At 39.1% G+C, this 9,646-nt stretch overlaps 1 protein-coding gene across 3 annotated transcripts; it reads right to left on the bottom strand.

Annotated features, from left to right (window-relative positions):
• Positions 1-753: 753 nt before the first annotated feature.
• Positions 754-8,848, bottom strand: LOC115572956 (tripartite motif-containing protein 16-like). 3 transcript variants are annotated; one of them, XM_030403486.1, is made up of 3 exons: positions 8,615-8,848; positions 7,017-7,136; positions 754-3,000 (listed from the first exon to the last, which is right to left on the bottom strand). In XM_030403486.1, exon 3 carries the CDS (start codon positions 2,966-2,968, stop codon positions 1,319-1,321), a length of 1,650 nt encoding a protein of 549 aa, XP_030259346.1. In that variant the 5' UTR covers positions 2,969-3,000; positions 7,017-7,136; positions 8,615-8,848; the 3' UTR covers positions 754-1,318. The 3 variants fall into 3 exon arrangements, with proteins under 3 accessions (XP_030259346.1, XP_030259344.1, XP_030259345.1); XM_030403484.1 differs by lacking the exon at positions 8,615-8,848 and adding an exon at positions 7,401-7,812; XM_030403485.1 differs by lacking the exon at positions 7,017-7,136.
• Between the last annotated feature and the right edge of the window lie 798 nt (positions 8,849-9,646).

The raw sequence follows: 9,646 nt of genomic DNA, 5'->3' as shown, positions 1-9,646 counted from the left end.
TTAGAAGACGTAAAGAAGGACAGAGGACCTGAGGCAGGAGTTTTGATTCACTCATTCGTTAAATCCAAGTGCACACTCTTCATAGAGCCTGCTCTGCTGATATTCCTTGTACACGACTGCCATTATAACTCTTGAAAACTTCTAGATAAACAGTATTTTTATTTCATTTTACCAAGTGCATTTCAATTTGGTCACCTTTTGTTACCACTTCCTGAGGAGTAAGAATGTGAGGATGGAAGATGCTGAATGTAAAACAAAAACAATATAAAACTCATCTGTGAACAGTTCTGGTTGTTAAAGAATGAGGAGCAGAACTCCCATGATCCCAGAATGGACACCTTGTTTGTTTTGTTTTGTTTTGATTGAGAGACTGTGCTCTGAAGCTTCTGGTCACCATCTTCCTATTTTGTTCTAAAAAGTTTCTGATCTTCACTGTGATTAGAACCTCCACATGGACCAGTAAATCAACCCTGAGGGGAGGAACTTAAGGAAGCTAATGACAGTCGTCTCAGACTAGGAAAATATGTATTTTCTGCTATTCATTAACATGTGAGTTTGACCATAATGTACAAACACATTTAGAACATTTGCTTTAACCTGTGCCCCGGTCAGCAGGAGGATGGCGCCGTCTTGTGATTTCCATCTATTTTTTTCACATACAAACGTCACTGAGCAGCTTCAAACAGCACCAGTGATTAAACAAGTAAAGGTCCAGTCTGTAGGATTAAGACAACAACGAAGACATCAAGAAAAGACTTTGTTCATGTTGGTTTATTCGAGATGTAAAGCTTCGGTTTGTTTCAATCTCAGCTACGTACAAGAACACAATATATGATCTTCCTCACATTATTGAATTTGTGTGACGATCGGAACAACGATGTGATTCTAGATGAATTTAAAAATGCACAGAGTGATAAGAACTAAATCTGTAAGATAAATGAAGCTCTGCTGCTTTCTCTCTTTAGACTCATGCAGTGGAAGAGAAACAACAACATGCAAACACATCAGTACAAATATTCAACACACATTTAGAGCACAGAGAAGTTTATATCTTCATGCAGACAAATGTCAGTTCAGCTGAACAAAAGTCATCATGAGCAGTGAGAGCCTCCATGGTTAAACAGACACAGGAAGGAGCGCCACCTAAACACACTCAGACATTTACACAACAACAGATGACAAGATGTCAAAGTACCGCCCACAATGTTTGATTGACAGGTGACGACACGGCACAACAATCAGAGACAAACATGAAGACAGAATAAGTTTAAGAGTTAAAACTCAGAATTTAACTTACTGTCCCTCAAATGACTTCTGTCTATTTGACTTTACTGAACTCAGCAGTGGTTTTAGAATAAACATGAACTCCAGCATAGAGAGGCTGAGTGAATGTGGTCTGGACTCTGTGGAGGAGAGTCATGGTTTCAGAGACGCTGTAGAAGGACAGAATACCTGCACTGTGATCCAGGTACACTCCAACTCTGGAGGACCGAGGACCTGAGACGGGAGTTTCAACATCATTGTGATAAGAGTAATAACTGTTATTGTCACAATATAATGACCAAGATTTGTCATTTAGTCCAAACACACATTCCTCCCCTGCTCTGCTGATATTCCTGTATGCGACTGCTACATAAACTCCTCTTCCTCTCCACTCCACCTCCCAGTAACAACGTCCAGTCAGACTCTCTCTACTCAGGACCTGATGACAGTCAGTGAATCTGTCTGGGTGACTAGAATAAGACTGTTTTTTACTGATTCTTTTTACTTTTCTGTTCCCCTCAGATAATAACAGCTGTGTGTGTGCTGTATTTAGATCCAGTGTGATTTCACGTGAATATCTTAAGAATCCAGCTCTGGTCTCGGGCTCTGGTTCTGGGTTTGACAGTAAAACATCCACTTGAGTCACTGTCAGTGAGACGTTTGTCCGTGTCTCTCTCAGGACGTCCTGTAGTTTGTCTCTGAGCTCTGACACAGCTGCTGTCACATCCTCAAAGTAGTTGAGAGGACGGATCTTGATGCTGGATGGGTGTGGAGACTCACTGAGTGCTGACAGTGAGGGGTAGTTGTGTAGAAACTGGTTGTGATCCTCTGTGTGTGAGAGCTTCTTCAGCTCAGTGATCTCCTGCTCCAGCTTCTCCTGAAGCTCTCTGACTCGACTCACTTCAGTTTCCTGCTGGGATCTGACCTGCTGCTTCACATCAGAGCGTCTTTTCTCCATGAGACGGATCAGCTGGGTGAAGATCTTCTCACTGTGCTCCACTGCTTTATCAGCAGAGCCATTGATGGCCTCCACCTCCTGTTGAAGCAGCTTCACATCTTCCTCTCTGTCCTGGATTCTCTGCTGGATGTTGTGTCGACTCCCCTCCAGCTCTCTCTGCCTCTCAGTCCTCTCTCCTGCAGCTGACACTGTGTCGTGGCCTTTATGTTCGTCCACAGAGCAGAGATAACAGATAGACTGCTGATCAGTACGGCAGAAAATCTTCATCACCTCATCATGACGAGAGCAGATGTTCTCCTGGAGCTTCTTGTAGGGCTCCACCAGCTTGTGTTTCTTTAATGGAGGTACATCATGATGTGGCTGGAGGTGTTTCTCACAGTAAGAGGTCAAACAGACCAGACAGGAGTTTTGGGCTTTCCGTTTCCTTCCAGTGCAGACATCACAGGCCACATCTTCAGGTCCAGCATAGCAGTGATCAGCAGGAGCAGCTTGGAGTCCAGTCTTCTTCAGCTCCTCCACCAAAAATGCCAACATGGTGTTTTTCACCAGGACAGGCCTCGGTGTGAAGCTCTGACTACACTGAGGGCAGCTGTGGACTTTCTTCTCATCCTCTTTGTCCCAGTGGGATTTAATACAGTTCATGCAGTAGTTGTGTCCACAGGGAATAGTCACCGGATCCTTCAGTAGATCCAAACAGACGGAACAGGAAATCGCTTCCCGTTCCAGCTGAACTCCTTTCTGCGCCATTTCACCTCTGGCTGTGTTTGAGTGTTGCTCTCCTGAAAAATCAGAAATACCAATGAGATTAAAGACCTCTGTCATTCATTATTACAAGAATATTTTCTTACAGATATACAACTAAAAACAGCTAAAAGTACTCCACTCAAGTTACAAAAGTATTCACAGTATTCACCACATAATGTAACTTTTACTCTCAATACAAAAACTAGCTTAATCTCTCCAAACACTCACTTCAGCCAGCACAAAATGGCGGCTACACTCAGTAACAGTTTTTTTCCCCTCTCTTTATGCTTTATTGAAACAGTGCAAAAATAAATAAATCTGGCATGTTTTTCATAGTACATAGATTGCGCAAGTGTAAAGAGAATGCCAGGTGAACATCATCCAACATTAGTGCAAGTCAACTCACAATAAGAACATACACATTAGTGCTTCAATATAATACATTCAGAGCAACTGAAATAAAATTAAAACAAACAAATCAAAATAAATAGTCAAAAATAAAAAAATATATAAAATAGAACAAACATTGATTTTATAAGGGGGATTCAAATCAGTTTTAACTATGTATTTCAGTGGGAAAATAAGTTATGTAATTTTTGTGCCTTCATTTCTCTTTTAAAGATTTCATGTACAATTTAAATTCATTCATGAAAACAATACATTTGGGGGATGACTTCATAACTCTATTCTTGTGGATGAAAAATTTGACTAGACAAAGTATTACATTGCAACAGAGTTCGTCATTTTTGTTTTGCAAGATCATACCGAAAGTGACATCATCTCTAGAGATAGCAGCTGGAAATAATACTATTTTTTGTTTGAACCAATTGTGAATGTTAGGCCAGAATGTTTGTATTATAAGAAGAAGATGTGGTCCGTGGTTTCAATGTCATTTTCACAGAATGTGCATAAATTGTCACCGATATTAAAGCATAGTCTAAGTAATTCTTTAGAAGGATAAATGTTGTTCATAATTTTAAAGTGTGTTTCTTTCATTTTGGGGGGTATAGGAAATGTTAGGAACATTGGGCCTCATTCATGAACCATTCTTACGAACAAATTTGTTAAGTCCCACTTACGAAGATTTTACGAAGATTGTGGCATTCATGAATTTTTTCTTATCTAGGATTTTTTCTTAGACAAGAACAAATCCTACGAACACTCAGGAGTACTCTTACGCACATTTCAGTGCCGAAATGTTGGCATGGTTGTGTTTTCTTCTCTTGTGTAGTTCAATAAAATGCAATATTACAGTGATAATTCTGTCATATTTATTCATTCATTTCTTTATTTCATATTTTTGGTAATTTACAAAGAATTTAAATGTGCCAATGATTTTAGATAAATCAAGTAAATTGGAAACATGCCATCAATTAGTAACCCCCCCACCATATTTATACGTGGCATTTCTCCATCCAAGGCCCGCAAAACAATGGCATATATATTGCTCCTGCGGCTTTCATCAATGTAAGAACACAGCTGCGAACAATTCTGAGGCTTAAGAACGCGTTGGTGAATCTGACGTAGGGTTTTCTTAAGGAACCTCTTAAGAACAACTTAAGAAAGAATCTAAGAAGATTCTTAAGAAGATATTGGTGAATGAGGCCCATTGTTCTTAGTTTATCAATTGATTTATTATCAAATTTATGTAAGATATTATTTTTGTTTTGTCTGCCGGGGGAACAACGTTTCAGTGAGGCAGTTTCTTATAAAATGATTGTTACATTTTTTGTCCAGGATTAAAATCCCCTGTATTGACAATGGGCCCAGTTGTGGTATTATAAATTGGTGGGCCAATATATTTTTTGGTAGAAATATAAATCCATGAGGAAGTGCTTCTTGTAATTCAATAAAGTCTGATTTGGAAGGGTTGAATTTATGTTTAGTGCAAAATTGTTAATAATCTAAGAGATTACCATTGGCATCCATTAAGTCAATCACAGACCATATATTCCTCCGATACCAATCCTGATAATATAATGATTTATTTCGGTATAACACATGTCTATTATTCCAAAGCATAGTAGTGTGGGGTGAAAAGTTATGCCATATAGCATTTTCCAATATAATAGAATTTGTTTATGAAACTCCGACAATGGTAGGCAATTTATCGATGTTGAAGTCTGCCATAAGAAGACATTTTAAACCTCCAATCTTATTGAATAGGGAATTTGGAACAGAGTACCAAAATGAGTTGCTATGTTTGATCCAAGATTTCAGCCAATTAATCTTGAAGGTTCCATTGAGGCAATCAAAATCAATAACTTTTAAACCGCCATCTTTAATTTCTTTAACCATATTGCTTTTTTTCATATAGTGTGGCTTGTTTTTCCACATAAAATTCAGATTAATTTGGTTAATAGATTTGATTAGTTTATTTGAAATGGCATTAGAGTAGGCTGGGTAAATGCACCGTGATAAACATTCCATCTTGGTTAGGTAAATTCGGCCGAGTATTGAGAGGTCTCTTTGGAGCCATGAGTTTAATTTGGCTTTACCCTTTTTTTTTCTACATTCAAGTATTGACTTGTAAGGTGTATTCCTAGGTATTTAATTTCTGACTTTTTTTTTTTTTTTTTTTTTAATTTCATTACAATTCTTAATGTAAATTGCTAACATTTCTGTAACTAATGTGAATAAATATGGTGAAATTGGACAACCTTGTGGATTTCCTACATTAACATTAAAACTCGGGGTGGTGCCACAAGGTAGCATGACACAGCTGTTGATATTCTGATCCAGAATTGAGATGATGAGCCCATGTCTCATAGTGGGTGGAAGTATACAAGTTTCAAATATTTCCAGGAATATTTGATGTAGCAGTTTTTAAACATCTTACCAGAAATGTCTATAAAAGTCTCCTGTGAGTCTGTCCCAACCCGGTGCCTTGTTAAGAGATAGGCGGTCAATTCAGTAATTGTTATTTGACTATCACATATTTGTTTGAAGTTATCTTCAACTTTAGGAATATATTTTTCTATATCCTTTAATAATGTATGGCAGTCTTCATTAGAGAATTTAGAGCTGTAAAGCTGTTTATAGAATTTGAGGATTTCTGAGGAGATTAATTTTGGTTCTGTGATTTCTATATCATTTGCTATCAAGGAACTGATGTTATTTTTTTCCTTGTCTCCTTTTTTCAAGACCACAAAAATATGCTGAGTTTTTCCTCCGCCCCTATCCATTTAGCTCTCGATCTAATGAAAGCCCCTTGTGCTCTTTGAATATACATTTCATCCAGTTTAAGTTGAAGACTTAGTATTTTCTGTTTATCGTCTTAAGTAGGGTTGAGTTTATTGCAGTAAGCATTCAATTGTTTGATAATGTCTAGTTCTTTTTTTTCTAAATCTTTAATTTTTTCACTGAATGAGATGGTAAATTGGCGTATTTTATATTTAAGATATTCCCATTTTTTGTATTTTTTTATTTTTTTTTACGGGCGTTGTTCGTTCTTCCAAGTTTACAACTTCAGTAATAAGTGATTGAATCTTTTGACAGTAATCATTATTCTTAATTAGGCTAGAGTTAAATTTCCAAGATTTGTTAGAACAAGTTCTACTGTTGTTAGGTTTCACATATATATATAGATAACACTATGATCAGTAAGTGGAGCAGCAGATATATCAGAACTGATATCATAGCATAGCAAGTGGGTTGCAATTAACCAGTGGTCAATTCTGGATTTATAATTGGAGTTGAACCATGAGAATTTAAATATTCCTGGATTTGAATGTCTCCAAGCATCTGTTAAGCTTTGGTCATTGCAGAAGTTTATAGGTGTTGTTTGGATGACTTGCAGAGAATCTAGTAGGAAATGTATCATAAAATTCATCATGGACTAAGTTAAGATCACCACCTATTATCACGTTATCAGTTGAGTATGTTAATTTCATATTATCTAATTGTAAGCCAATTTGTTCTGATAGGTTTTTATTTTCAGTGCTCCCGTTGTACCCATAAATATTGATTAATATGAATTTGAAATTGTCAAGGGTTAGTATGAGCATTCGCCAGTGACCATTAACATCTGCCATATGAGAAGTAACCTGACCTTTGAATTTTTTCAGTAGGATGGCGACCCCTGCTGATCTTGAAGTACCACGGCAGAAATAAACTTTGTCTCCCCATTGTTTAGACCAGAAAGTGATGTCTTCTATCTTGGAATGCGTTTCTTGTAAAAAAAAAAAAAAATATTAGCATTTTTCCCTTTACAAAACAGAAAAAAGCTTTTTCTTTTGGTCATGTTTGTTAGACCTCTTGCATTAACAGACATCAGAGAAATATCATTTTTCAACTGGAACATGAGTCAAATCAAACAAAAATTGAGATGAATTAACTTAACTGTTTTAGAAACAAGATTGCGGTCTTATTTAAGGATACTAGCATATTATGGTAGCAAAACCGTAAGCATGTCAATTTGCTTATCAAAACTCACTTGCTTGTAGGATTAGAAATCCCATGTTACTTTGATCATGGTGTGACTCTCTGTCCATTGATGAAGGCATGGGGGCCTCGGAACATAGTCTTAAGACCTGCCTTCCTTGCTTGTTCAATCTTTGGCCATACAGCTTTTCGGGCCTCTCTGTCTTCTTTGTTGAGATCTTCTGTGAGGCAGATGTAGAGCTCCTTGCAGACTGAGTGATGTTCGGTAGTACGCCAGAGTTCATCTCTGAAGTGTCTTCCAGTGAACTGCATGATGATCTGGCGAGGACGGTCGGCGTTATATGGTCCTAGACGGTGCACAGAGTCTATGATGAAGTCCATGTTCTCCTTCCAGTGTGGCACGATCTTTTACGATGATGTCCTTGATGATCTGACGTGTGTTTTCATCTTTTTCCTCATTCAGGCCATTTAGTCTTAAACTTTTGTATCTCTCCAACTCTCCAGCTCTCATTTCCAGCTCTGTGTTTTTCTTCTTATGGTGTTTCACTTCTATTCCCCAACTCGTTTTTTCTTTGCATTCTTTGATTTCAGCCGAGTTAAATTCTACTGCTTTTGTGATGCTGGCCATGGTGAGTGTGTTTTGTTTTTGTTCTTTTTTTTGAAGTTCTCCATCATGTTTTGAAGTGTCCCAACTGCAGCCAGGATAGCAGCGTTTGAAGCATCTTCAGCACGGGTTCCTGCAAACGTGCTCTCCTCTCCTTGTTGTTTTTTCTGCGGAGCTGGTGGCTTAGAAGGCGATGTTAGTTCGTTTTTTGTGCCTTTGGCGTTTGTTTCCATGTTCTCTGGACCGCAGTAGTCGTGTTGTGGGAGAGCGCGAGCTTTAGCGTTGATATTAGCTTTAGCCATGTAGTCTTTTGTGTTGTTAAATGTCCGGAATTACTTACTAGAAGTTGAGCGGCTTTAACTTGACTTCAGTATTTTGACTTTTCAGTCTCGAACAGAGAAGAGTTTTGTGAGTTTTGAGACGGTATTTACATGTTAAAGGTTTTGCTACTCGGAGCAGTTTACATCGCGTCTGCTCCCTCCGCCATCTTGCCGCCCTCACACTCGGCATGTCGGCAACAGTTTCAGGTAAACGTACGGACACACACACACACTCTACTAATCTAAATCGTCCACACAATGTAACACTAATCTCGTTTTAACACCATTCAACATGTTAACAAGTTAGTACATTCAAGTCAACGCTGTTTCTCCACAACATACCTGAAGAACGTTGAGAAAGACTCACAGAGAGAGTGGAGACGTTTTCTTCAGCAAAGCTTAAATATGCCACGACTTTCTGTGTTGTTCCGTGTTGTCCCGCCCTGCTGTGCTGTGATTGGCTACTAGTTTCTACGCGTCCTTGTGATTGGAAACTAAGCTGAGAGCATAGGTCTAGTCAGTAGCCCCTTTTTAGATAGAAAAGGCGGCATATTTGCTCCAAGGTAAGGACGTCAATGTGCCGGCCTGTCTTTTTAAAATCGAGGTGCAATATTCCTCCTTCTCCAAAAGCCGCCTCTGAGGTAGGCGTAAACATGTGACGTGACGTGAAGCTCGAAGTTGCGTTGTGAACGGTGACAACGAATTTGTCTTCAAAATAAGAGCTTTACATTGCACCCCATTGGAGTTTAGAACTGGGTTCTTAGCGGGGGGCTTTTAATTTGAAAGTAGCGACCGGTCTAGTTTGCGGACACAACAACAAGCTAACACAACTAAACAGCTACAGAGACCGAGGAGATGCTAGCATCTCCTGGCTCTCAGCGGCTGTCCAGTTGCTCATCTTAATGTCCTCGGATGAAGTGATGGACTGACTGCTGTGATCAGCTGTTTCTTGGTTTTAAAACTTCCGGCTGTGGGTCGCGTGAAAGTGCAGGTCATCGACACCTCCGCCCACTTCAAGCAGAGGCCGGCACATTGCTGCCTCGTTTTTAGATAGCAGGCCAGGCGGAAATATAGTACCCTCCGAGGCGGAAAATCGGCGGACAACAACAGACCCCCAATTTGCCGCCCTCTGTCTAAAACCGCGGACCGAGCCGCCAAAAGGACGGACAAATTGGAGGCTTGGTGCTCTGTCTAAACCGGCTAGTGACTACGAGCCAATGAGAGCACTGTAGGACACAGTAGGGCGGGACTAGGCGGACTGGCAGACCTGCTTGTATATCAAAGAAAAAAAATAAAATATAAAGCGAAACATTCAAACATTTACTCGTTTTCAGCGTTTTAATAATCTGTCAAAATGTTTATAAACTATTTTTA

The sequence above is a fragment of the Sparus aurata genome, chromosome 21, assembly GCF_900880675.1.
Source record: "Sparus aurata chromosome 21, fSpaAur1.1, whole genome shotgun sequence".
Classification (NCBI taxonomy): Eukaryota; Metazoa; Chordata; class Actinopteri; order Spariformes; family Sparidae; genus Sparus; species Sparus aurata.
Note: the sequence above shows the minus strand (reverse complement) of the source record. Positions and strands in the feature narration are given on the sequence as shown.

Excerpts from the sequence above, each read along its gene's own strand:
- LOC115572956 (XM_030403484.1), bottom strand. The coding sequence starts at position 7,632 with ATGAACTCTGGCGTACTACCGAACATCACTCAGTCTGCAAGGAGCTCT. Across the intron at positions 7,137-7,400 it reads ATTTCTAATCCTACAAGCAA|AAACGCATTCCAAGATAGAA; the intron begins GTGAGTTTTGAT and ends TTTTTTTACAAG. Across the intron at positions 3,001-7,016 it reads CCTACTGAAAAAATTCAAAG|GAGAGCAACACTCAAACACA; the intron begins GTCAGGTTACTT and ends CTGATTTTTCAG.